At 38.3% G+C, this 27,713-nt stretch overlaps 4 protein-coding genes across 15 annotated transcripts in view; 2 read left to right on the forward strand and 2 right to left on the reverse strand.

Moving 5' to 3' along the window:
* Positions 1-27,713, reverse strand: part of Crz (corazonin) — a 110,990-nt gene that overhangs the window by 63,906 nt on the left and 19,371 nt on the right. The gene's annotated exons all lie outside the window — the stretch shown is intronic.
* LOC143368856 (protein phosphatase 1L) lies at positions 62-21,189 on the reverse strand. Of its 5 annotated transcripts, XM_076812028.1 has the most exons (10): positions 20,834-21,189; positions 5,576-5,660; positions 4,632-4,877; positions 4,242-4,439; positions 1,784-2,080; positions 1,560-1,716; positions 1,347-1,477; positions 966-1,273; positions 722-881; positions 62-628 (listed from the first exon to the last, which is right to left on the reverse strand). In XM_076812028.1, the coding sequence occupies exons 2-9, from the start codon at positions 5,576-5,578 to the stop codon at positions 797-799; spliced, it is 1,425 nt and encodes a 474-aa protein (XP_076668143.1). In that variant the 5' UTR covers positions 5,579-5,660; positions 20,834-21,189; the 3' UTR covers positions 62-628; positions 722-796. The 5 variants fall into 5 exon arrangements, with proteins under 5 accessions (XP_076668143.1, XP_076668142.1, XP_076668141.1 ...); XM_076812027.1 differs by lacking the exons at positions 5,576-5,660; positions 20,834-21,189 and adding an exon at positions 5,207-5,464 and having other exon boundaries at positions 4,242-4,424; XM_076812026.1 differs by lacking the exons at positions 5,576-5,660; positions 20,834-21,189 and adding an exon at positions 5,207-5,464.
* Ziz (dedicator of cytokinesis protein Ziz) lies at positions 6,583-20,947 on the forward strand. Of its 8 annotated transcripts, XR_013085297.1 has the most exons (26): positions 6,583-6,902; positions 7,508-7,624; positions 7,921-8,099; positions 8,388-8,457; positions 8,783-9,223; positions 9,308-10,465; positions 10,561-10,802; positions 10,877-10,976; positions 11,078-11,449; positions 11,520-11,717; positions 11,788-11,934; positions 12,058-12,244; positions 12,319-12,348; positions 13,006-13,184; positions 13,294-13,502; positions 13,583-13,990; positions 14,063-14,363; positions 14,423-14,582; positions 14,830-14,990; positions 15,071-15,400; positions 15,466-15,616; positions 15,857-16,179; positions 16,260-16,617; positions 16,694-16,985; positions 17,056-17,348; positions 20,177-20,947. XR_013085297.1 is itself a non-coding variant. In XM_076811989.1 (25 exons), the coding sequence occupies exons 1-25, from the start codon at positions 6,804-6,806 to the stop codon at positions 17,288-17,290; spliced, it is 6,447 nt and encodes a 2,148-aa protein (XP_076668104.1). In that variant the 5' UTR covers positions 6,583-6,803; the 3' UTR covers positions 17,291-19,670. The 8 variants fall into 8 exon arrangements, 7 of the variants coding, with proteins under 7 accessions (XP_076668104.1, XP_076668105.1, XP_076668107.1 ...); XM_076811989.1 differs by lacking the exon at positions 20,177-20,947 and having other exon boundaries at positions 17,056-19,670; XM_076811990.1 differs by lacking the exon at positions 20,177-20,947 and having other exon boundaries at positions 15,466-15,607; positions 17,056-19,670.
* On the forward strand, positions 21,333-22,631 carry C12.1 (spliceosome-associated protein CWC15). The gene is made up of 3 exons (XM_076812036.1): positions 21,333-21,614; positions 21,759-22,065; positions 22,142-22,631. Exons 1-3 carry the CDS (start codon positions 21,484-21,486, stop codon positions 22,382-22,384), a joined length of 681 nt encoding a protein of 226 aa, XP_076668151.1. The 5' UTR covers positions 21,333-21,483; the 3' UTR covers positions 22,385-22,631.

The following is a 27,713-nucleotide window of genomic DNA, read 5'->3' on the forward strand; positions in this document are numbered from 1 at the left end:
AAATATTTCTATGTAACAACATAATACACGTATTATGTTAAAAAACTTATTTAAAATTGGATCATTCATACTTGTATTATGTGTTTATTATCTACTATTTTCAACGTACACAATTACGAATTATTACATTTAAACGTTGTTAGCCCCTCAATTATAAACTATCACACTGAAATGTCGTTAATCATTCAATGCGATATATTCAAGCACGAGTTATCCAATCACACATTTCTAGAATTCATTCGTCCCAGTTTATATAAAAATAAATATCATGCTTCCATATTTGTACATGAAAACTTGTATTATTTAAAAGTTTAATTCTAGTATTTAATTATAATACAATAATGCATGATACGCACAAGTTACAGAAATCTTGTACTCGTACACTGCTAGTAAAATAGAAAAAACGGACATTTGAGGAACATTGTATACGCTTAATATTAGCAAGTTCTGGTCATACGCGTAGTAACAGAACAACATTGCACTTTGTTACGCTATTAAACGGAGAGAAATGGGGAGGGAAAGCAAATATTTTGATTTAAGTTGGGCTACATAAAATATTGAATATAATATATAGGCACAAACAATGCTAGAAGTAACACTTCAATAAAATTAAACACGAAGCTGCGTTCTGAAAAAGAAACATTTTAATGACTGAAATATCACATTTTTTAGGGACAGTAGGTGTACACAGTCGTCTCTTTCCAGACTTATATATACTTACTAGTCGTTAATATGTAATTAATGACTAGAATATCTTTGGAAAAGAACATCCCAAGTCTATTGCATAATTCAAACATTATTGATTCTTTTTGGCCTCTGATGCATTGTATTTACGATCTTTCAAACTGATGACAACCACAGTAATGTTGTCTGCAGAACCTCTAAATGTTGAAGAAACAAGTAGTGAGAGAAAGTTATTTAAGCTAATATACATCAAATAATTTTATAGCCTCGCTTTATATTACCTGTAATAGCTTTGCAGTGTAATACTTTTTGCTCCGAAATGTGGTTCATTTATGCGTTCTTTAATAAATGCCACAGCCTCTTCGTTTGTAAAAGTATCCCACAAGCCATCCGATGCTAGGACAATAAACATTGGATTGTGATCACTAAGATCGAAGGTTAAAATATCCGGCTCAGCAATCACTAATTTTTTATCCTTCAGCGGATAATCTCCCAATGCCCGAGATGTAGCTAATATACCAGCTACTCTCCACACGCCGTTAAATGTTACTAATCCACCAGCTTTATTTATTCTCCTCCTCTCTCTTTCCTAAAATTAATAGGTAAAACAGATTCGTTACAATCTATGTAGAAGCTCTGCTTAAATAAGTAAACGTACGTACTTGTTGAGGTTTATGATCGAAGGATAAAGGTATTGCGTTGCCTTTTCCATCGCACATTACGCCTCTCGAATCTCCAACATTCGCTACGATCAACTTATTGTCTTCTAAAATAGCAATTAAGGCAGTCGTTCCTGAGCACACACGAATTATAATACAGAAGTTACTTTGAGAGTCATGTAAATGAATTAATATAGGCCTTAACTAAATAATTACCAGCTACATCCATATTTTTCTTCGCAGCCTCGACTAATAATCGATCGGCTGCTAACACTTCATCGGTCAATAATCTAGCATAGTTTATTTTATTTCCGTCAAGGTAATTTGTAACATCTACCTTCGATGGTTTACGTGTTGTCCTGCAGGGCCTCACCTTGAAACAAAGATAACAAATGTGTATCATTGTAATTGTGAAAAATAAAATCTAGTAATCATCGTACCTCTCTTGTAATTGGTCTCTGTAAGCTATCCAACTTGTCAAGCAATTCTGGATCAGTTAGGCCAACAGTCTTCTTCATGCAATCGTCCGTCATCGATGTGCTTACTGTCTTTCGAAACGACTTCTTTCGTTCAACAAACCCTTCTGTATTCTCACTTTTCTCATCTTTCTGTGGCTCCTCAACATTATACGTCTCTTCTGCATTTCGCGGTGCTCTGCCAGCTATCATATCTTTCAATTCAACCACTCTTTTATTAATGTTCGGAATAAGATTATCGTACGCATAATTTGCTGCAAACTGTGAAAAATATTTCGTCCAAATCTATTTCATAGTTCTTAACGATAAATATATTCATAGTATGTAATTAATGTTACTAATACTGATATATTTTATAATATATAATGACATCATAATTAAATAATTATAAGAAATTAACATTATAACAATTTGCAAAGTGCAATTTCATTATTATTTGTGTTTCTGTAACATCAGGTATTTCTTTCCAAAGGCGCGATTTTGAACTCCAGATAACATTGAAAAAACACAATTAAAAGTGTATTTAAAAAAATTGTTCCGTATACATTACAAGTAGCTTAAAAATGAAAAAAAAGTTTGACATTGTTATTCATTGTATTCACTGAGAAAAAAAACCTGAATGTTGCCGAATTTTGCGGCGTGATTACCAGAATGACCTCTTAAGGGGGGAGGCCTACCTAGGAATTTTCGAAAAATCGATTTCTCGATTTTTACATTTTCTTGAAGGACAATATCTTAAAAATATTCCCTGAAAGTGTCGAGTTAATTCGACAAAAATTGACAAAGTTATACGCGTGTAAGTAGGAGGTGTACCTCGGTGTAGGGCTCAGACCCAAAACTTTAAACGCGTTTTCCTCAAAATCATGTTTTCAAAGTCGGTGACACACATAACTAGAAAATCAATGAACCGTTTTACTCGAGGCTTTGCAGGCTTATTTTAGGGTCAAAATCTAAGCGATATTGGGAGCTTTTCCTTTTTTGTGCCTGGATTTTTTACACTCGAAAAACGAGCGATTTTTTGCCAAATATCGATGCTTCAACTTTGCACAGCCTCCATTTTGCCTCAAAATAAGTTTCCCAAAATCGGGCCCTATAACGCCTAGATAATTTCATATATTATCTACAAAATGTCGAATTTTCAATTTTGGATGATCCTGCACCGAGCTACGGTTGTCACCGCAGAGTGCCTAAACAAAAAAGACATCTCGGTCATCGCCTATAACTCACAAACCTTTCAATACTTTTTACCATAAAAAATACTGAAATATCCGTAAGATGTATTCTTTCCAATAGACTAATGTTTAATAATAAAAGTTTATCGGTTTTTCTAGAAAAAATTCCCAAAGAAGCATGTTGTTTTGACCGTTCTAGGTAGGCCTCCCCCTTTAAGTGTAGGTGAAGCATAAAATGTTATACTTGTAATGAGATATGTTATCTGTCTAAACTGCTGCATGCGCTATTTAACGCACGCGTCATGAATACGCCAATACTTGTTAAATTTACTTATATAATCTAAGTAAGGCTGAGACTATTCGAATATTTTACAAGTATTCGAACAGTATGGTGTGAATTATAAATCAAGTTCTTTAGGTTCATTTTTTTACAAGCTTTTATTTAGTTTCAGTTGTGAGTTCGTTTGTTTGTCAGAGTGAAATTTTGTAAGCTAATTTTGACCCACTTCAACATATCCGATCGGCTTGAAACTTTAGGATAGCATTTGGATACTTGAATATTCGAATTATATTCGCCAAATAACTGAGCAACTGAAGTATTCGAATATTCGAATACCGAAAAATTCGACAAATAGTCCCAGCTCTAAATCTAAGCAGTCGTGTTAGCAACATAAACATGTAACAAAAAACATTTCACATTAATCTACAGTGATATACCATCTACGTAAAAATTTTAACTTATAAAATAATCTGGTTACATGATAAATGCACTACAATCTTTCTGAAATCTATCTTTGCATTTCATGGTTTCTCAAATTTAACTTTTACTATTATATTATTATTCTTGTATAACTGTGCCATTATAAGAACCTCTTATATTACCTTAATCCTGTTTTTTAATCTGTAATTTTGGAAGACAGTGATCGTATAAGATCATAAAAATACAGTACAAGTTTCATATTACATGAAATGTCTAGCATCGAAAAGGTAAAGTTTTTTAAATAGTTGATACATAGACAACTGATGAAGTTACTACGATATTTAACGCTTTGACAACCACTTGAGCAAATCTACCTGTTTCATAATGCGTTACAAGTAGACTTACTCAAGTTTTATTCTCTTGTATCCAAATACTAGAGAATTCATTGGTGGCTATATTGCATCATAAAAACAGAGTTCAGTGTTTGCCGAGACATAATTCAGGTCGCCTTCGAAATGTTAAATAAATTATTCGATATTACTGAACTTACTTCACCGCCATGTCCGTCAAATACCGCAAACAAAGATACACCTGTGTCATTCATATCTTCGTGTACAACAAAACGATCTTCCATGCGAGCTCTGTGGCCTTGAACGGCGTATGCAGCGATATATCCTTGCTTTAACTCCCAGCTGAGTTTCACTCCATTATTAACGGAATCATTAACTAGGAACTGTAATTTTGATACCTATGAAATATACATAATAGTACGAAGTTATTATCCATATATTAATCAAATTTTTGCAATTAAACGAGTATCTAAAATCTGAAATTGTACATTTTTTTATAACACCAAAATTTATACACAAAGATAATCTAAACTGTAATAAAGATTTCCAATTGAATAATAAGCCGTTCTTTATCTTTGTAGCTTCGATACCTTCGATGTCGTACGGCCAAGGGTGTAGTGAATTCTTCCTAACAATGATCGACTCCACACATCGACGGCCTGTATGTAGAACAGCATTATCGCCAAAACTGCTCCGCAAACTAACACCTCCGGCTTCAATGCGTACGCCCTCATGATTCTCCAAAAGTAACCCAGAGGGGTATTTATCCCTGCATTTAATCCAGTGGGAATGCCCACTGCAAATTTCGATACCAGCTTCATGTGTGACAAATACGTCTATCGGGCAAACACAAAGATTAAGTAAATACCTGCTCTCCGTTATTATAATATTACACATCGTCGATTAATCACGCTCGTTTAAATATATCACAGTTATCAAATCCCCGCTGTCCATCGTTCAAACGGCCGAACGATAAATCTGATTTATTTGAATCTCTGCTTAAAGTGCGCGTTGTAAAAATAAGGGAGCACCTTACCGATACTATTTTTGAATACGAATTACGCGACGTGAAGAGCACAGACTGAACATGGAACAAGTGTTCCCCGTTTTCAAGTAGAGTTAACGTGAGACAAAGGAGCGTTACGTTTAATTAAGCGTGTGTCACCTGATACAATATCCTGTCTTCGAGCTCGTCATCCATAATATATCGTGAAAGACACCTCGGATCAAGTCAGTTTTGCAGGGAGTCCAAGTGTCAGCGGGAATTCGGCAATTATTTATGAAAGCGCGAACGTGGCCGAGCATAAAATATTCGTAAGAATCGCATTAATAGGTCGGCGGAGATTTCTACGGTCGTACGGTCGAGGTGTTTTGAAAAATTGCATTCGAAGTGGGACCTAATTTTTCACACCGTTCTGGTATCTATGGCAGACGATACCATATTACAGACGTCACTGTAGGCCAGTGGTTATAGGCACGCCGTAATCTTACGCACGCGGCATTGTCGGCATTGTACACCGTTTGCACTACTTACCATAGCAATTAATTGCGATTAATTATTTTAGATGCAGTTGAGGGTTCAATTGCCTCAGTTATTTTAACAACTCCGTGTAATATTTCTGAATGAATAAAATAATAGGATTTACAATACGAAAGAACTGTACAATTATACACACACACACACAGCAAGCATTTGATATAAATATACTATTATTAAATTCACTGTAAATATCTTTCAGTGATATAATAAAGTATTTTATTCACATTTTCAAAAAGTAGAGACACCTGTGTGTTGAATAGAAATAAGGTCAATTGATTTTTATGTTAAACTCCTTAAGTACGTATGGATAAAAAAACTGTGGAAATTTTGAAGTATTTGGTTGTTTAATTTCCTTCAAAAAGTAGCTGATTTCATCTGCTGTCATATCTATTTATATAGAGCTATAAATAAGTTTACCATCATGAAATTGAAAATAGTTCCTTGTAAATAGAGAAGAAATGAAATGAAGATATAGGTAGTATTTTTAATCTCAAAGTACTTTGAGTATTTAAAATCCTTTACAATGATGCAAATAAAGTTAGAAGTTCCTGTTGGTGGTCTACAAAGTTATTTCTATTTCAAATTTTACCCAACTCTGGTACAGTCTATTTTAGTCCTACTTTGATCGTCATAAGGCATTCCAAATACTTTAAACAACTCAAGATTGGAAATAGAATGCTTTATGTGGCATTAACAAAATATTTTTACATATCTCTTGGCATACTTTATATTTCTCCAGATTTCTAATATTAGTGAAATTAATTCCAAGTATATTTCAAACACTTGTATGCAAACCAATACCCGAGGGTCTCGATATATTTATATCAAATAAATTTAGTTGACAATCGCAATTAAGCACGCTTTCATAACAGTGCCAAGGAAACACTAATTCCCAAACACTAAATCAGATATATACGAAAGAAAAGTAGTGTTTCATTTCAATTATAAACTGAGCCATTTACTGCTGTTTACTATTTAAAAAGGCGTATTTTACCCAGGCCCGAAGCATGCCCACCGGATATAGGTTGCAGTGATTATATTACGCTGTGCAAAGTGCATAGGGAGAGCTGTCATGCGTTGCTACGACGTGAGTTTAGAAGCCGCGTAAATATGGCCGCGGCGATATCGGGCGGCCTCCACTGTAGAGTGTAATGAGTGTGCATGGTGTTTATGACTGTCCTCGTTGGAGTGCGGTGATGAGATCAGCGTGTCATCGGGAAAGATGAGCGAAAGAAAGTTTACCCGCGGCCTGGGTAAGCCGGGCATGGCTGCCCAATTACGAGAGACCGTGTCCCAGGTAGTGCGTGAGAGCACCGTACAGGTAGGTCCGCTGACATCCCCTGCCCGACACTTTTTGCCGCTCGACCGTGTCCGGCAACTTTTTGACTCGGCTTCGAACAACAAGTACGATTTAACAATTGACATCAACAGAAGCCTACTCTCCTTGGGGTCTTCTTCTTATTGTAGCATTCATTAGGCCGTTAATTCATTATTCATCACAATTACCGACAACCACATGAAGGCTGCCCCGCGAATTGTTTAAGCTGAAAGAAAATAAAAAGATATTCACTTGATCTCTGTTCGTAACGCGTTCGACCTCATTATTAGTTTCAGTGTTACTGTAACAGGCTTTGGCGCACTAAGCTTTCCTCCTTTCGGAGATAATTTTATTCGCATTGAAACGTGCCCATTTATGGTATCTTGGAATACCTTATCATTCGTTAATCTTTTCCTTCAATCCAGCGTAAACTGTATTCCTATCACGAATATCTGTTTGGTTCGTACTATATGCCTTAACTATTTTGAATTTTTTAAGCAACTATTGTTGTACTTTATAGGGAAAATAAACTGGATGAATGTGTGCGTGTATGTATCTGTTTATCAGTATTTATCTGATACCTGAATCATTGATTCATTTCTTTCCAGAATAAGCCACATTTAGTAGAACCTATAGACTTTGAAAGTTTTGTGTTAAAGAATAAAACTTTGCTACAAAATGACCCTCAGAGAGAGCTTCTACTTTATCCGCAGGACGATGTTTCAGTGAGTTTCAATCTAATGTTTCTTATCTATTTAGGAGATCTTACATCCGTTGTATGAACAGATAAATTATTACATGGGTTCGTAGACGGGATGCTTGTAGTTATGTACCGTAGTAGAATTTTACTTGGATTTAATTTATATATAGATGTAATCTGTAAATACTTCTTCATTTATTATTGATTTTAGTGTATAATGTAATGCAATATTTTTTATGTTAGTAATAATTTAATTACTCGTATAATTGTTTGGGAAAATAGCTGTAATGTTCTAATGCGATCTTCTTGTTCCTAACGCAGCAAGTGGTATTGCCTAGACGATACCGTACTCTTGTACCAACAGTACCACAAGTTTCAGATAGTGAGGAAGGAGGAGAGAACCTTCTTACGAAGGAATGTCTGCGGAGTTATACGTCTAATTGGAACCTTATACATTACAAATATTCGGCGTACAGTGGATCTTATCTTGAATTACCTAAGTATGTTTTCAGTTTTACATTTACAAAAACGTTTATAACAATATAATTGTCGTTAATTTATTTTTGGAGATTTTTATATATAATGCATGCGTTACAGCTCCTCAATTCAAGTTGCCATTGTAATTATATTGGATATTGTAATTATAATATGTGAAAAGTGAAAGTTAAAACTAAGTTTTATATTTTAACTGATTAAAGGAGTTATATTTTTATATATTTGAATTGGTAATTATCTACATGTAATGTATACAGTAACGTGTAGCTTATTTGCATTTCCTTATTTTTTAGAATAGCAAAGGCAGATGATCTAAAAGATGAAGTATATGAAATTGATACAGAAGTAGACCAAGTTGACGAGGTAAAACATTTCGCTTTTAATGTAACTGTTACGAACATCCTACTTTATTGCAGTGTAGTTTATCAGTTTGCATGATTAGATAAGTAAAATTAAAATTACAAATGTATCAGTATTCGTTTAATAATTTACGTTAAGAAACGTACAAATACTACAGTACTAGAATTTTTCTTGAAATTAGTTCCGAGCTATTTTTCATAATCTATGCGTCAGTGCATCTGTTTCTTTTAGTGTTATTCCTCTTCGTTATGTTTATTTCATTTATTATCATGAAATATTATATAAGCAAATATGGAAAAGTATAATAGTCACAATTTAATGTCATTAGGAGCTAACAAAGAGTAATGGAATCACAAAAGAAGGCTATCTGATGAAAGGGCCAGAAATTGGTAGCAGCGATCGTATGTTTGCCAATATCGGTTCAAAGTCGTTCAAGAGACGGTTTTGTCATCTCAGACAAGAAGTGGATGGCACCTATATCCTTGAACTTTTTAAAGACGAGAAGAAAGGAGAAGCTAAATTAACGATAGTAATGGACTTTTGCACGGAAGTTGTCAGAAATCCAAAGCGCGGGAGGTATTGTTTCGAGTTAAGAATGAGCGGGACTCATAAATCATATACTTTAGCGGCGGATAATGAAACAGATATGCAGGAATGGTTATTGAAGCTGAGCTCGGTATTACAGCATTACAAACAGCAAGAAGAGAAACGTGCTGCTTCGTTGGAACGAGCGTGTAACACACCTCCGCCCTCTCCTCAACCTATGCAGGTATTAAAAGTAAAAGTAAATATGTACTCCTTAGTAGAATAATTTCACACGCAACTGAAACAAGTTTCATTCTATCGCTTATAGGTTTACGGAACATTAAAAGGCTTGGAGCAAAGTATGAATCCACAGTTAATAAAATATTCCAGAGAAACCGATACCAGTATAGCATTAGCTAGACGTGAGAATCGCAAACGATTGTTCAGCATCTATCCTCATATTCCGCATAGCAAGCAGCAGCCAGGAAACTCCACCGAGCAGAATGTCGATCCATACAAAGAGCAGTTTGGGCAAAGAATATTCGTGAGGTGTGAGAGCCTTAAATTTAGATTACAAGCACCCATAGATGAAAAGGAATCGTTGTGCCAGGTGGAACCATATCAAACAACATTAAGTCTTTACGACGCGAGAAATGGTAGAAAGCTTACAGAGAACTTCCACTTCGACATTAATCACGAAGTTGTCCAGGCAATGGTCAAAGAATTAAGCCCTGTAGGCATTATGACAGAATCCACGGAGAACGTCAAATTGCCAGATGATATAAAAAATATACCGTTAGATTGGATTAAATATCCGAAACAGGCTATATTTAGTATTAGTAATCCTCATCCTGATATATTCTTGGTTGTGAGAATAGATAAAATATTACAAGGGAACATATGCCAAACGTCTGAGCCGTATTTAAGGGCGACGAAGGATCCACGATTAGGTTTAAAAGTGCACAAACAAGTCAGAGCGTGTTGCCAAAGACTGGGGAATTACAGAATGCCTTTCGCTTGGGCTGCCAGACCGTTATTTAGATTATATAGTAATGAATTAGATACATCAGCAGATTTTCCGGCGATATATAGGCAAGAAGGAAATAAGATAAAAGATGATGAATTACTAAAACTTCTTTCAGAGTATAGAAAACCTGAGAAACTTAGTAAATTGACTGTGATACCTGGCTGGTTGAAAATAAAAATTGAGTCAATTACAGAACTACCTGACAATACATTATCTACGTCTTTAGCAGCTTTAAAACCTTTCCCATTACCGCCAACATCGGAGCCAACACTTGAAGTCGCAGAATTTGAAAGTACTTGCGAAAAAGATGTACACCCATACACGACATATATTAACCATCTCTACGTATATCCGCAGACTCTTTGCTTCGATGCTCAAAAAATATTTACGAGAGCCAGAAACATTGCCTGCATCGTTGAGTTACGAGATGATGACAGTGAAAATGCTACGCCTTTAAGAGTACGTGTAATGTATAGTTTTCTTGGCTGCCAAATAGGCTGGTCTATTTTGAATATTGTTAAAATATTACTAATATCTCTATATTTCTGTAATAGTGTATATATGGAAGACCCGGTGCTCCACTTTTATGTATAAGCACGTCCTGCGCAGTTTTGCATCACAATGCAGTCCCTTCGTGGTACGAAGAAATAAAGATACGATTGCCAACGAAGCTTCATTCTAAACACCATTTGCTTTTTTCTTTCTATCACATAAGTTGTGATATGAACAAAAAGAAAGAGAACGGAGTTGAAAACTGTGTCGGTTACGCCTGGTCCCCCTTGTTACATAAAGGAAGGTACGTGAGATTAGTTCTAGTCGAATGACAATACAGTCATATAGTTATACGAAATGAAAAATCATTTTGTGCAGACTAAACGTGGATATGGACATGAACGTACAAGCACTTCCTGTGGCAACACATTTACCACCAGGATATCTTTCCATACAACCGCTGGGGCTTGGGAAAGGGGTAAGAGTAAGATGAAATGAAAATTTCTTTTAATCGATTTGATTGAAGAGAAGTAAAGCAACAAGTTGCGAAAGCAAATATTCGGGATTTTGTTGTTTCAGAATGCAGGACCAGAGATTATATGGATTGATTCTCAGCGGCCGGTGTTTACAGTGGCGTTTCAATTAATCTCAACTGTATTCACGCGCGATGTACATTTACACAATTTGTTTGCTCACATGGAACGTATCGTGGATACAAAACTAGGAGCGGTACCGGCGGATTCAGAGACATGCAAAATATTAAAAGCTGCGCATGCAGTGCAGCTGGTTACAGTCATCACGTTTCTACCTACTATATTGAATCAACTGTTTGCATTATTGACCTGCACGACAAATGAAGAAGTTGGATTGTTTATTATAAGGGTTTTGATACATTTTATAAACATGGTGCACGAGGCTGGTAGAAAGGAAACACTTCAAGCTTATATTAAGGTGAAAATTTCGACACTGTGTAATTATTCAACTGCGTAGAAATATATTAATATATTAATACATTTTACAGTTTGTTTTTGTGTCGCCTACTCAAGGGAATGGCAGTGTAACGGTTCACGAACAATTGGGAAAACATCTTCCTACATTACTGCAGCCAAGTAATACTGACTTTTTAGTAGTGAATAAATTCATGCATCACTCCAGCTTCTTTTTCGAAATAATGATCAAAAGTATGGCGCAGCATTTACTGTCGACAGGGAGAATAAAGGTGACCAAAACACATAGACCCCGCTGTTTTACGATGAGAAAGAATTTGATTCGACTAAACTATTTTGCAGATGCACAGGAATGAAAGGTTCTCAAAGGAATACCATGACAAAGTTAGAAGTTTAGTGGAAGTTATTATGCCTTATCTTATGACCAAGTATAAGGAAATGCCTGTCGAGACTCACGAATTGAACAAAAGCTTCGCACAGTTCTTGAAGGTGAATGCATGTAATGTGTATATTAGATATACGTTGATATGCAATAATCGATATAATTTCTATAATATAATGCCCGTTATTTTAAAAGATATTCTGTTGTTAATTTTGCATATTTTGAAATAGCGATGTCTTACGTTCATGGATCGTGGATTTGTTTTCTGCCTCATCAATTCATACATGGACAACTTTTCTCCCGGAGACTCGCGTGCGCTGCACGACTTCAAGTTTACGTTCTTGCAAATAATTTGCTCCCACGAGCATTACGTGTCCTTCAACTTGCCAATGATGCAATCGCGAATCACTTCCAGAGGTAAAATTAACTAGCACTGTTACTACGCTGAATATCTTCAACTTTATAACGTAATCATTTTATGCTTCATTCAGAAGATACAGAGAGTGATCCAGAATGTGATGGTATGTTAAGTCATGTTCATACACTCCCGTCTTTATTGTGGTTTGTTACAGTAGCCATAGTGAGTGGGAGTTGCACACAATTATCTTAACATTAATCACTATCGATCAGTAGATTCTTAGAAAATACTTCGATGGCATTATTATTTGTTGCTACGCAAGCCTGGTTTATTATTAAAACGGCGAAGGTTTTGAAAATTCATGGAATCTCAAGTATTTATGCAATTTAGAATACATATAGGATTGATCACGTACACATTATACGCACACTTTATGTTGCACACCTTCTCTATACACTTTCTTATAATATGAATACTATCTCCACATTGGTGCTACAATTTGAAAATATTTTTACGTACAAATGCTGCACGAAATCTCAGATACTTCGTAAAGTTAAGAGTATGGTTAGTGGAATAATTACACTACTATTAAGTCATAAGTAATCTTCACGAAACAGTTTACTGATATTAGAAATCAAATGCATACAATATAGTCAAGAGTTTATAGCATTCTATTAAATAATTTCGTTCAAGCTATTTTAATTTTGTTCGATTTTTAATGTTTTTAGGTGGCCCGTGTATGTGCACATTTTTTCTATTCTAATGTCATTTAAATCACCATGGCAGAAATGTATTTATTAATTTAAAGTATTCGTTACAGATTTAATAAACGAGTATTGTTTATCAGAAGATTTCTGTAAGCATCACTTCCTGGTTGGTCTTTTAATGCAAGAAGTTAAGACGTCTCTGAATGAAATTGTACAAATTCGGAAAGTGGCTATAGCCACGTTGAGAGATTTAATGGCGAAGCACGAACTTGACGATAGATATCAGAATAAGGTAAATTAACTGTAATTTACGTTTACGTGCAAACTAATTACATGTCTGAGATATGGCATAATCTTGTTTAATATTTATTGCAAGTGTCTAAAGTGCTTTATTATTGCAGGGTCAATTAAGTAGAATAGCATCAATTTATATACCGTGGTTGGGTATTGTATTAGAACATTTACATCGTTTGCAATCTGTGCATGATAATAATAAAGCGGAAGCTAAACAAAATGGTACCAATAGAATATCAACCAGTAGTTCATTTTTGGCAAGTAAAGATACTGCCAGTGTTACTACAACTACTGGAACTCCGAAATCGATTCACAGGTAAGTTTATAATATTTTAGCTACCATATTTGTCTCAGGAATAAAGAAGCAAATAGAATAATCTATCTGTTACAACATAGGCTCACGATACATTTGGACACACAATCTCCAATAAGAGCGTCCATGCATCTACGAGATTCTACGTACTTCGCTGCCATAGCAGGGCAAGGTTTAGTCAATGGGTATTCCTGTACTAGTATAGAGTCAGACACGTCAACCATGTCTGGCGCCTCGCAGTCAAATATATCCCAAGAAACTACAATTACTCGAGAACCCATTGAAAACGGCACTGGCGAGAAAAAGAGACATTCGCGTTCCTTAAGCGTTACGCAGTCGTCGCCCAGATGTGATAAATTGCTGTCGTCAGAAGTTAAAGACATCTTACTTTGCTTCCTCTTTATTATAAAATATTTGGGCGACCATCAAGTGATCGCATGGTGGCAACAATGCAGCGATTGTGAAATATTAAACTTTTTTACGGTTATAGAGTAAGTTCATATCGAATGTAACATCGCAAAATTAATGTTGACTGCGTGGAATGCATATCGTGATTTTTCTAGGATGAGCCTTCATCATTTTAAGTATGTTGGGAAGAGGCAAATAGCTACAAATGTGGGGAGCAACTGCGGAAAGCCTAGGACAGTGAAAGCGATGACCCTGCCAGCCAGAATGGCACCCCCAGACTTTACCACAGAAGGGCCAGCTACTAGTACTTTACAACCTCATAATACTACCACCAGGGAAAATCTTGTTGAAGTTGATAGTGGCAAAGTGCATCAAGCTTTGCTGGAAGCGAATATGGCAACAGAAGTTGGTCTTATCGCGCTGGATTGTTTAGGACTGTTCTGCATTCACTTTAAGGTACGAAATCATGAGCGAAGAAACTTTACGATCAAGATTTGAACCCTTTCTTCTTTTAGGATATACTTCTAGCAGCAGATGGCGACAATCCCATAATGCAAAAAGTGTTCTCTATATATTTGTCGTTCTTGCAAGTTGGGCAGTCGGAAACTTTACTCCGTCACGTTTTCGCCAGTTTTAGAGCTTTTTTAAATAATTACTCGATCATTCTTTTTCAAGGTATGAATCCTAATATGCACTGCAGAAAGGCCATCGCGCATTTTGGCGCAGCGCAGCGATATAAACGGAAAAGTTTGTAAACAATTGCTCAGCGACAATAATTTCTTCAATTCGCCGCGCTTCGCTAAAATGCGCGGCGGCCTTAATCGTATTTGTGTGGCGGTGTGTGCCCCTTTGATTTTTAATTAGAAAGGAATTACGCGTTTCAGAATTTTTCTTCGATCCTAATTAAATGTTAATCTTATAGGGAATGCGGTTCTATGTGGTCGCCTATGTTACGAATTACTACGTTGCTGTAATAGTAAATTAAGTTCCATCAGACAAGAATCTTGCGCTTTGCTTTATTTGCTTATGAGAAGCAACTTTGAATTTACTAGTAGGAAGGGGCTGACTAGAGTTCACTTACAGGTAAAGAACTTTCTTTTTCTATATTTATCTAGTTCTAACATTACGTTGAATGATTTACTATACTATTTATTTATAATCAGGTTATAATATCCGTTTCCCAAATGCTTGGTAACGTTATTGGATTGAATAACTCAAGGTTTCAAGAGTCGCTTTCATTAATAAACAGTTATGCTTCGTCTGATAAAGTGATGAAAGGTACTGGCTTCCCAGTGGAAGTTAAGGACCTCAATAAAAGAATTCGAACTGTCCTAATGGCCACTGCCCAAATGAGGGAACACAACAACGATCCTGAAATGCTGGTGGATTTGCAACATAGTCTGGCCAACTCTTACGCTAGCACACCAGAACTAAGACACACGTGGCTAGAAACTATGGCTAGAAATCACGCGAGAGATGGAAATTTTTCGGAGGTGCGTATTTAAAAGATTTTCTTCGATACGACGGTCTTTGTATATTATAATTATTATTCTTGTAGGCTGCGTGTTGCCAATTACACATCGCTGCATTAATGTCCGAATATTTAAAACTGAGAAAAGTCCACACATGGGGAGCTGAAGCCTTTGACAAAATCTCTGATAACATTTCTAGGGACGAGTGCAGCCTTAAACTCGATGCCGGTGAGATTTGTATGTTTTGCACATGTTTGTATTATTCTATTCAGCTTCCATTATATCAAATCTTCAGCTTTTCGTCCTTTCAAGTATTGTAAATGATTGTAAAGCATGCATGGTGTTGCATTAAAATTATCCCAGTATTTATTTCGATTTACTGCAAGTAAAGAATTTTGTTTGCTTAGCGGAGTCGCTTTGTGGAGTTTTTGACAAGTATCGTTGTGCAGTGTTTTGTTTGTTGATATGCTTGCACAGATTGTTGGTCTTCTTCTCACTTCCGGATACAGAATTTTATAATTGGTGGAATTACTTTAGGCGTGCAAGATATTCATTATAATGAATATTTACTCCTTGAACAACTGGAAGTTTGTGCTGATATGTTAGAAAAAGCGGAACGATTTGAACTTCTTGGACATTTGTACCGACTAATAGTTCCTATGTATGAAGAGAAACGGAATTACGAAGCTTTAGCAAATTGTTATACGCATTTAGCACAAGCCTGCAATAAGATTGTTGAAGTTACAAAATCTGGAAAGAGGCTTCTTGGGAGATTTTATAGAGTTGCATTTTTTGGCTCGGTGAGGATAATCAAAGAATAATCACACCGTTCGTAATATTCGAACGGTCCCATTCATGTCACAAACGTGCATTTTTCTAGGCGTACTTCGAGGACGAAAATGGCCAAGAGTACATTTACAAGGAACCAAAAGTTACATCCTTGTCAGAAATCTCGGAGCGTTTGCACCGTTTATATTCTGATAAATTCGGCTCGGAGAACGTTAAAATGATAATGGACTCCGTACCTATAGACGTAACTGAGCTCGATCCAAAAATAGCATACATCCAAGTGACGCATGTTACGCCTTATTTTGAAAAATTTGAATTAGATCTCCGGCAAACGGAATTTGAGCAGAATCACAATGTGTTGTGTTTCATGTTCGAAACTCCATTCACTAAAGAGGGGAAAGCTAGGGGTAATCCAGAGGATCAATGGAAGCGAAGAACAATTGTTACAAGTATGTTATTCCAACATCTAATTATAATTCACGGATACCTATATTCTTTCTATTAACGTTTCATTCGACGTTTTAGCACAATACACTTTTCCATACATTAAGAAACGCATCTTAGTCATTGAAAAACGGATAATGGAACTAAGTCCGATAGAAGTCGCCTTGGACGAAATGCGACAGCGTGTCCAAGAGCTGGAAGACGTGGCTCTAATAGGTCCAACGGATGTGAAGAAATTGCAATTGAGACTACAGGGGAGCATATGCGTTACAGTAAATGCTGGGCCACTCGCCTATGCTTCTGCATTTTTAGATCCTGCACTATCCCCGCAGTATCCGGATGATAAAGTTGAAGAATTGAAAGATGTCTTTAGGTAAGCTATTTTCAACGGTTGAAAGTTCTCACTCGTACATGGTTGAACTTAAAATATGTGCTATTTTCAGAGAATTTGTTAAGATATGTTACACGGCTCTTCAAATAAATAGTAAGTTAATTACTTCTGATCAGCACGAGTACCAAGAAGTTCTGCGCGAGAATTATCAGAAACTCTGTCAGAATTTGTCGTCGTTGCTTGGGGAACCTATCTGGCCTGACGAGCAGGTCGGGAATTTTAAACGTAACAGCGCTGCTTTGTTTAGTGCTATCAGTGGTGCTAGTAATCATACGAGTACAGCCTGAGAACAATTGAAGTGAAATCTGCAATTGGACTAGCTTTGTTTTTAATGCGATGTCTTATGTAAGTCAGCGGAACATATTGGGTTTATATATTTACCCATTAACAATTTCATTAAGCACAAAAGTATTATGGATTGATGAATACTTTACGATGGTATCACCAATTGCCATTCATATTTGTAAATCATTTTTTATTACTTTGTATGAAACAATCAAAATTTTTTTGCAGTAGTTCGTAAACAGTACATGTACACTACTGTCTCCGATCAGTATAAAAGTATTATCCTATGGCCTAATTACGAAAGGTTTTTAATATTCTGATCACTGCCATATTTTCGTATAATTAATACATACACATATATATACCCTTTTTATTGCAAATCTATACACACAGAAAGGTAAAGTGTAAATGAGAAATTCAGATATTTCGTTTCCCTGATACATTTACATTTCTGCTAACTGTAAGATTTGTAATCGTCTGTAACAGTAAACTTCTACATATTACGAACATTATACACACATATTTAAATCTAGTTGGATGTAGTATATTTTGGTGTGAAGCACCTAAAGGGGCATTTATATATGCGTACATATTTTGTAACAATTTAATGATTTGTATATTAGAATATGTTAAATGTGTAGAACTTAATTTGTATATATTTGTATAATTTATTCTATGTGTATGTATTATGTAAAGAAGATGTAGCTAGCAATCATTCTATATTTGTGGAAATATAATTACCTGAGAAGAGGGGAATATTTTATCGGATCACAACATTTTAACGAGTTAAATATTAACATTTTTATATAATTTTTTGACATTTTATATAATAAGGAACATTTAAAATTTTCGTTGAAATGGGAACACAAAGTTATATAACATTTATATCCTACGAAATATCTTGCGCATGAAATCGTAGTAATTGTTGAGTTTTCTTATTTTATTTAATTATACGACAAAATTTTATGGACACTGTACTTAAGGATGCTATTATTCCTTTTAATGAATTTTTCTCTCTAAAATACTACTTTTATTTACGTGGTGTGCTTATCTTCTTTATATAATTTTGTTGTGATATATTTCAAAACGGAGTACAACATTGTGCTTGAACTTTGAACAATTCTTTTGGTCAATTTTTGTATGCACATAAGAACACATTTCGAATGTTTCAGAATTTTTAATTTCGTTGAATTTATTGCACACAAGATTTAAAAAACAATAAAGTGTTTTACACTTTACAGAAATTTAATTTCGTAGTTGAGATTATCGAAAAATTTTGCAGGCAACTTTCTGTATAGAACAGATATGATCCGCGTTATACGTAGGTTCTAATGCGACAAATTTTTGCAAATTTTACGTGCTATTATGTATAGTAAATTGTATAATTGTAATTAGTATATATAGAACATTGTGTTCAAATAATGAAATATTGTTATTTATCTTTGGGAATATGTACTGCTTGATATTAGACTTCGTCTAAAAGAAATGTTTCATTGAATACGTGTACTTGCGAATTGTATTATGTGCTTTACACGTGCAATTTTTGTAGTACAAATCTGCTTATATAATACTAACACAAGCAAAGGATATAGTTTATAATAAAAGCATATATAAATGACAAAAAATTACTTGCTAGAAATTTTAGTAAAATTGTAAATGATTTTGTCACTCTATCACGACAAATGGATTTTACCAAATTCAATTAGTTTAAAAGAAAAGATATAGGTATTCGATAGTGACATAACGTAAGAATTTTTCTGGAGTTTTACATATAAAATAATTAGTCAATAACATTGTTTTTAACGTTACAAGCTACAACTACCCTTTCATTTACTTTCAAAAGAGTAATTGTTTCGAGGCTCCACAAAATTAATGTACAGCGGTTTACTGTCGTAACGCTACAAGAAAAAGGCTGAGTGAGAAACTATATATTACAGTATGTAAATGAAAAATATTAGACTTGTATACTAGGGACGTTTAGTTACAAGCTGGGTAAACTTTAAAATAATATAAATAATGTTTGACTGAGGAAAGCGGTAAAACTTGCGTGCCATGGCATATTTCTTTTATTCAGACTGCACTTTGTAGCTAGTTATAATGTAAATGGACATTGTTTAGGGATAAATGTCTGAATACTTGGAAATGTATGTTACTATTAGTCTCAATTAATGCAATTAACGTAACGAACAATACCATTAGGAATAGAAACAATTATGCTTATAGAACTATTAATTGTTTAAGGGGACGTTAATTCTAAGGAACTATACTTCACATGTGCTGTAACACCTTTTATTTTTCATGGCTCAAACACCTATGCTAGATAGAAAAATCTTATACCGAGTTTATATTATATTACTATTGCATAATCAAATTTTATCGTTGTCTTTAAGGTGCAATTTCATGCTGACGCTCGACGCTCGTTTTGAGCGTGAAAACCAGTCACGTGATCGGTCCACGTGACTTTCAACATGAAGCGGAAAAGCTAAACTCGGTTTAGCTTTTCCGCTAGACGCTCGTTCACTCTGACTTGCTCTGACACGTTCGTTCGTTGGTTGAGCGTCGGTCACGTGAATGGTTTTAACGCTCAGAACGTGCGACGAGCGTCAGCATGAAATCGCACCTTTATGTGTAATTCCAAGTGCTCTTTCATAATGCTCTCTGCAGTGAACGAGGTAGTAATTGTACTTTTAGTTTATACATAATTTCGTATGTATTAAAGAAACGGAAATTAAGTCTCAAACATATCTAAAATTTGTTATAAATTTTTTTGAACTTTTTTTTATGAAATTATTTGATCTTGGATATTATTTACGAGTGAAATATATTTAATAGAAATTATTGCTTCAATTTGTATTATTCTTGCGTATTCATTTTGATTTCCCTTTTAGTTATTATTTAGCAAAGCAGTATATACGGATTTTTCAAGCTCGCATTATTGCTTGCGAAGTTGAGAAGGAATGTGTTTTCAAATATGGTGCCTCTTTAGTTGCAATATTTTCGCTGAATGAAAGTCAGAATGCTGTCCAGTAATATGTAAACGCGACACCTTTTATGATGGAAATAAGTCTGATTACGGTAAATATTGCATCGCACAAAGCGTGTTACCCCGATAGTTTACGATTTGACATGAACTTTTTATAAAGAGGAAACATAACGAAGGTTGTATATGTATGTATGTGGGGCACAGGAAGCATTATACGTGTCTAAATTCACTAATAGAAATGAATGGAGCACGAAGATAAATGTCGCGGTCGTATAAGTAATATGGATGTAGCCATTATTTTAACAAGTATTGAATTACACCTAAACGCAATACTAAAAATGTAAAAGCTGCTTTGTGAATTTAGTTTGTATTCATTAAACAAGGACGTATTTGTAATGATACATGAAGTTTTTTAATTTAAGCCGAATCTTACGCACTTCTCTCGTGAATACTATAGGAGTCATAATGCTTCATACGGAAGTATGTAATTTGAAATGGGTGATCGTCAAAGTGTTAAATTTAAATAAACCGTAACGGCGTGATAAGTTTGAAATGTACTCACGGAATGTTCCAGCTTGTGCCACTGATGTTGCAATTACCGATGTACCACCATTATAGAAACACTGTATTTATTACTCTATCGTGATTATAATAAAATGACAGATAACTTGGCAAATATCTCCGAACTTATAATCGACGTGTAATCATCTAATTGCGCAGTCAAAGTTGATACCCGAACTATTTTATGGAACTTAATTTTCCACATACACACATTTACAATATCATTTCAAATCAGAGCTGGGTAAAATATATCAATCAAATAGTAGACAGTACCCTCGATACATATAACACAAAAGCTGAGGTAATAAAATTCACTTGAAATAATTATTCAAAACAGCATTACAGACATTTCTAAATCAACCGTGCCCAGCTCTGGTTTAAGCAAGACTGACAATGAATTTAAATTCTGCTTGCGATTCTCAAATCGTTGCCGCGATCGAGTAACATATCGAACGACATATCGAACGACGCGTTGATCGATACTTTGCAGCAGTGACCTCTAGCGGGCGAAGATATACCAAGCTACATAACGTCAGGGAAGGTTATATTGCGTTAACGATCAGCTGTGTTTTGAAAACTGTGAAACGTGTTAACAAAGAAGAGAATAAATCAGATTATACGTTTAATAGGATCGTATAGCTTCGAAGAAAAATGACTACGGCCGCGAGACCCACATTCGAGCCTGCTAGAGGAGGGCAGGGACGCGGCGAGAAGGACTTGAGTGCGATATCAAAACAATACAGTAGCAGGGACTTACCATCTCACACGAAACTGAAATACAGGTATTATATTTTATTTCGCGGTATCTTCCAGGGATAAAAGCATTTCTATAATTCTTCTCTAAAGTAGCGTGTCACTTTTCGTTCGGTGAGCAACTGAACGTAACCTTGTTTACCTGCATTCATTCAGACGAATTCTGTGTTTAGGGAGCATGGCCAAGGAACAATGGACGAATTGCGGAATCGCGACTTCCGCAAGGAATTGGAAGAGCGCGAGCGTGACAGAGAGAAGGACAAAAGCTCTACTCGGCGTATGATAGAGCCACCTCGAGAAACTTCTGCGACAAGTGCTAAGAGACAGAAGATCGACCAGGTGCCCACTGCAAGCTTAGACGCGGACGATCCTCTCGACGAGGATGATTCGGACTCGGAGAGCGACGAGGACGACACCGCTGCTCTTTTGGCCGAGCTACAGAGAATTAAGAAGGAGAGGGCTGCCGAGCAAGCGAAGAAGGTTGGGTTTTTATCGAACGCTCATAAGCTTTAGTACGTGTTAATTCTGTTCTCTATATGAAACTTTCGTTTTGTAGGAAATGGAGAAGCGGCAAGAGGAGGAAAGAATAAGAATGGAGAATATTCTCTCCGGGAATCCTTTATTAAACTACTCGTCCCAGAGCGGACGAACAGACATGAAAGTCAGGCGCCGGTGGGACGACGACGTCGTTTTCAAGAACTGCGCTCGCTCCGAGCCGAAGAAGAAGCACGATGTGTTTATAAACGATTCATTGAGAAGTGAATTCCATCGTAAATTTATGGAGAAATATGTTAAGTGAAGGATTACTAGCACGTATTACGTCGCGTTTGTACATAGTTTTAAGTTAGCTTTATATCACATTAATTACACCCGTTCCGCGTGAAAAGCTTTCCCTGCAAATCCAGAAGCATCAACGGCGATTCATTCCGAAACTGCGTATCATCGGGTCGTATAAATTCCCCACGCATGTTCATACTATCGTAAGTGCATTATTTAACTACACGAACATTTTGTAATTATCAATCGCATAATACACTTAACCGAACCAGAAGCATTCAGACCATCGTACCGTTTAAATCTCAAGCAGACTAAGCGCGGGTGCTCGCTCTCCTCTCGCACGAACTCAACCGGGGAAGATCTAGGTACAGAACCACCGACCGTCCAGAGGTTCGCTGTTTGGACGCCGTTCGCGGGTCCAGTCGCGCGCGTGCTCGCCACGGTTCGCTCCGAGGAGAGCCATTCTAATAACTCGACAAAGAAGTCGTTAAGTTGGCCGTATGTAAAAATAAGCGGAAAAATATTCGAACGGGAGGAGGACAGTCGTAGGGTGAGGCGGAGGGGCGAGGGCGGATCGAGGTAGCGCGTATCGGTCTGGCGGAGATCATTGGTTGCGTATGCGTGTGCGTCCGTGGCGAGAGGCAGCAAAACGGAGAGAGACAGATGGAGAGGAGGGAGGGGAAGGAGGCAAGCATGCTAGAGTTTGTCCAGGCGATGTAGGTACGCGTTTCGGTAGCGGCGCGATCCGGCCTCGGCGGTGGTGGTGCTGGTGGCGGCAAGCGCGTGTAAACCGCTGGGTCAAGTATAACCGGTCCCAGGGTCCCCGGAGCAGCCGGAGGCAGCAGGCAGTCTACCGGTGCGACGCGCAGCTGGTTATCGCCGGTAGACTCCCTGGCACCGACCTGGCCAACTAACGCAACAGGGACACACAAGGGGCCGGCCCCGGCACGGCCGACGAGAGCAACGGAGAAAGAGGGACGACCGTTCACCGGTAGATCGCCTCGAGATGATTTCTGGGAAGAGATATGTCGTACGTTACGGTACGGCCGATCGGTACTTCGCGCGGCAGAATTCGTCATCTGGCATCACTGGCTCTATCTGCCCCCTCCCGAACCCACGAATTCGTTAGATCGGATCGAGCGCCATTACAACAGGGATCTACGATCCCGATTCCTTTGATTTATCGTGCTGTAGGCTGCGTCTCGTCTTGGGAGGCTCCGCAGTGGGGGAGGGTACGTTGCGTTACGGACACGTGAGCGTTTAAGGCTTAAAGGGGTAGCTGGGATTTATTGATGTTCGGATCGCGGGCGTATCGTTTTGTCCATTTGTGGAATTCCCTTTGCCACAAACGATGGACAAACAGTGGCGACCCGAAGCTTAGACGCGATCCCAAACCATCGCTCGATTCCTCGAGTCACTTTCTAAACAAAAAGAGTAGAAAAGGAGGGACGTTGAATGCGCGCAAGTGGACACGGTAAATGAGCGGACGGGCGGCTGGACGGCGAACCAAAGCGCGCATTAGCCGTTGAATTTTCTTTGAGAGGATAATCTCCGAGGGAGGGATTTCCCCGGTGAACGCACCTCTGGATTCTGCAGTGGCCGATGCTCGACGGGAATTCGCCCTGAGGGCACTCTCCCTTCCTCTCCCTCTCCCTTTTTCTCCTTTCCTCTCCCTCTTTCCCTTTAACTCTCTTTTTCCTCTTACCTCTCCCCCTGGGCCCCCTCCACCGTCCGTTCCTCTCTTGCACTCACCTCTCTCTTCTGCTGCCACATTTTTTATTTACCTCCTATATTCCTCTATTTACTTTATTTATTCCGTTGCTGTTGGTCAGTCGAGAAAGAGAGTGCGCGGAGACAGACAGCGACTGGAGAAGGAGAGGGAGCTAGAGAGAGAGAGGGAGAGAGAGCGAGATAGAGAGAGAGAGAGGGAGAGGAGTGAGTGAGTGAATCTCAGCGTCTCTTGCTTTTCTCCAGAGTTCCATCCACGGACGTGCAGAATGACGGGCCAGGGCTGTAAGCTACAAACGTTTTATTGGGTGAGCCGGTATGCATCGATAATGGAATGCCCGCGGATGCTTTCAGGATTATCACCTGGAATTAAGACCGAGCGCCGCCAGGTATTATGGCCAACGGTGCACGCTCTTCTTGCATCCGACACCTGCGGTAGGAATGCTGCTGTACACGGTTTAATGGTCGTTGCACGCAGCCGGAGGAGTAGCGGAGGATCTCCGTAAAGGAGCTGCTGGTCTTTTAATTCCGATAAAATCTGTCCACCGTATATCGGCCTGCGTCGGTTCCTTATGGCTGCGTTAGCGAGCGCGCATTGGAGACCACTCGATGGCGCAGTGCCGTTGATATTCAGCTTTAATTACCCGCTTTGGAGATCGATTAAGGACGAACACTGGGCGGCCGTGATAGAGGGGAGGAATAAAGGAAACGGTCACGTCGAAGTAGTGAAGGTTTCTATCGTTGTCCGTAGATAAGTTTTCGGTGGGAAGTGCAGAAAATGGCATTTTTTTTTTTAAATTAGTTTACTCTTTGGTGTATCAGTTTGCAGCAGAAGCACGAGAGCGGCGGAGTGAGACCTTATCCAGACAGAAAGGAGCGACGCCGGGGTAAACAAGTAAAATGCCTTGATATCACGTTTAAAAATATCTCACCAATTTCTATCCGCTCGTACATTATTCATGAGGCAGAAAATCTATTTTAAAAATGTGCCACGAAATTGCCCGCGCCGCTTGCGCATTTTCTAGAGGCGCGAAACGGGCGCCTGATTTTTTGTCGCCCGTTTCGCGGCGGACGGGCGGCCGCTGGCAAGGAAATTGTGCCGGGTAAACAAATATTTCTTACAACAAACTGGATATTATAAGCCTTGTGCTGGCTTTATTGGCAGATTAATGATACTACCGACTCAGATTCGCTTTCACCGTCGTCCGCCCACCCCGTCCCCTTCTACGTTTATGGCCGGTTGCGCATAAATACGACACGCGACTTATTTTTTCCCTTCTTCTTTTACTTATATTTCTATTAAAAGCCGGAGACATTGCTTCCAAAGCGCCTTGAATCCGGCGAATTCGGATCCGGGGAAACGGTAAAGATTTCCTTTAATTATTCAAAACGTACTTTTGCTAAGTGTCTCGTTATTCGAGGATTTCTTGTAACTCTGAGGTCGACAATGCAGAACGATTTCTATGAATATGTTGCTGTGAAGATAGCATTTCAGTAGCAACACCCTCCTAACACGTTCTTGGGGGATTTTTAAATATCCAAGTATCATTTCTTGATTTTAGACGTTTACTTCTCAGTTTTTAGTTTAACCGCATAATTCTGTGCTCGTTATGAACTTGTAATCGTTACGAATGTTTGCGGTATGCTTGGGATTATTATCCTGCAGAAAAAAGGAGTTAGATATGTCCTGTAAGTCTATTCCTCGGCAACTCGTTGTTGCGGAATATTGAAATATCGTTCTTTTTAAAGAATCGTCCACCATATTTCGAAACGATTCAAAATCGCCACAGAACGCCTTCCATGCTTTATTATAGGCATGCTACAACAGGCGAATGATTTCTCAAAGCATCATTCGAATACATATCATCTCTATTACCCCAATCCTTCTTCCACAGACATACCCTACCACCAAGCATTAAACTCCCTCACCGATCCTCAACGTACGTAATACATTCAGCGAGGAGAACAGTATTCTTCGTTCCAATCAATCTCAACCCCTTTCAAAAATCTTCAAAGTCACTCAAACCTTTTCCTGTACGAACGACATCCCTCTTTACTTAATCCCCATATCTATCCCTAACTTTTAATCGCCCAATGCTTCCCCTATAACCAGCGAATCTCTAAACTGCATCACTCATCAAGAATCCTAATAAATATTAAGCTGCTGATCTCGGATAGCCTAAAAGTTCCTTTCTTCACAGTGTAGCCACAGTAGTAGCAATTGCTAACGCCAGGTCTCAAGAAACGTCACGGAAGCTCGAAGGAATAAAATAAATAAACTAAGTAGCCAAGTAGCAAAAAATATTTGCCTACGCGAAACGGCAATTTCGCTCGCGCTAACCCAATACGAAGTGAAGGGAGCGCGATCCGCGTTTATCCAAAAACGAGCAAGCGTTCGGTGGCTCGGGAACGGTAGCACGTACGGGGCAGTCGCATAGTTGCCGCGGGACCGGAAACGGGGGACAGTTTTCACCGTGGAAAACAGCTCGGCTGGTACGCGGCTATCGCAGGAGGTGGCGCGTGTAACTGGCCTGCACGGCCGGCCGATAACGATCCAGGGGGTTGAAAAAGTGGAAGTGAATTCCCTGGTTCGGTCGGCCGCCATCGCACGGTGTTTCCTCGCTAACCCTGATGCCCGGCACCACGTTAGAGAGCCGAGTAACACCAGCGATCAGGGCTGGTGAACGCCGCCTACTTCTTCGGCAGGGGCGGTCCTATCTCTATGACCCAGGGACGTGCAAATGCCTTCGAAAATTCAGTGGACCCACCCGCGGAGACTTTCTTCTCGCAGCACTCAGCCATTCATCCTCGAATCTTCTGCTCCTCCTATCCCCGTCTCCGCGAGCCAACTGTATAATTGCGTTGGATTTATTTTTAGAAAAATCCTTGCGGTTTTTTTTCTCTTTCCAGGTGGACGGCTCCTGTCGATTCTATAATGGTACCGGGTGATAGCTGGACGAGCAGCTGAGACGAACACGATTCTGCTATTTGGGAATAACTTCGTCTAGACGCTGGACAAGAGGAATTTTTATCGGTCCTTTTTATTTAAACGGTCATTACACTTCCGAAAGTTGAGCGGCCCGGCTTTGGGAGGACCGAAGAAATTTATTTGCCGCGGTGAAAGCAAGAGGTTCGTCCTTTTAGCACGTTAAACGACCGCGAGTTGTCGCCGAGGGAACTCGTTCTTTTCGACATTCTTGCCTTTTCGGATTTCCCTTCTCTCTTGTACTTAAGCACGCTTCTTCTCTGAATTAATTCTGTTTTTCGGAGCGCGTTTTAAGGCAAAGTCGAGGGGACGGCAGGGAAAAGGTAACAGAGGGAAGTAGTTGGATTAAATAACGAAGGAAGCCACTCGAAGAGCTCGGTTAAAAAGTTAGCCCACGCGAAGAACCTCGTAACTCCCTAAAAGTACCTTCCACGAGGTCTACAAATCAGTACCAAGATTAATCCCCACGCGTCGTTGAAGCTCGTCGCGGTTTTCACTGTTGCAGCAGCGTGCGGGAAGGTTGCAAGCGTTTCCAGTGAAAGTCCCTCAAATTTGCAATCGTCGCGTGTTCCGCTGGTTGAAGAAAGGCGATGTAGATTGAATTCTGAGTTCCCTGGCATCCTCTTAATTATTGCGC

The sequence above is a fragment of the Andrena cerasifolii genome, chromosome 5, assembly GCF_050908995.1.
Source record: "Andrena cerasifolii isolate SP2316 chromosome 5, iyAndCera1_principal, whole genome shotgun sequence".
Classification (NCBI taxonomy): Eukaryota; Metazoa; Arthropoda; class Insecta; order Hymenoptera; family Andrenidae; genus Andrena; species Andrena cerasifolii.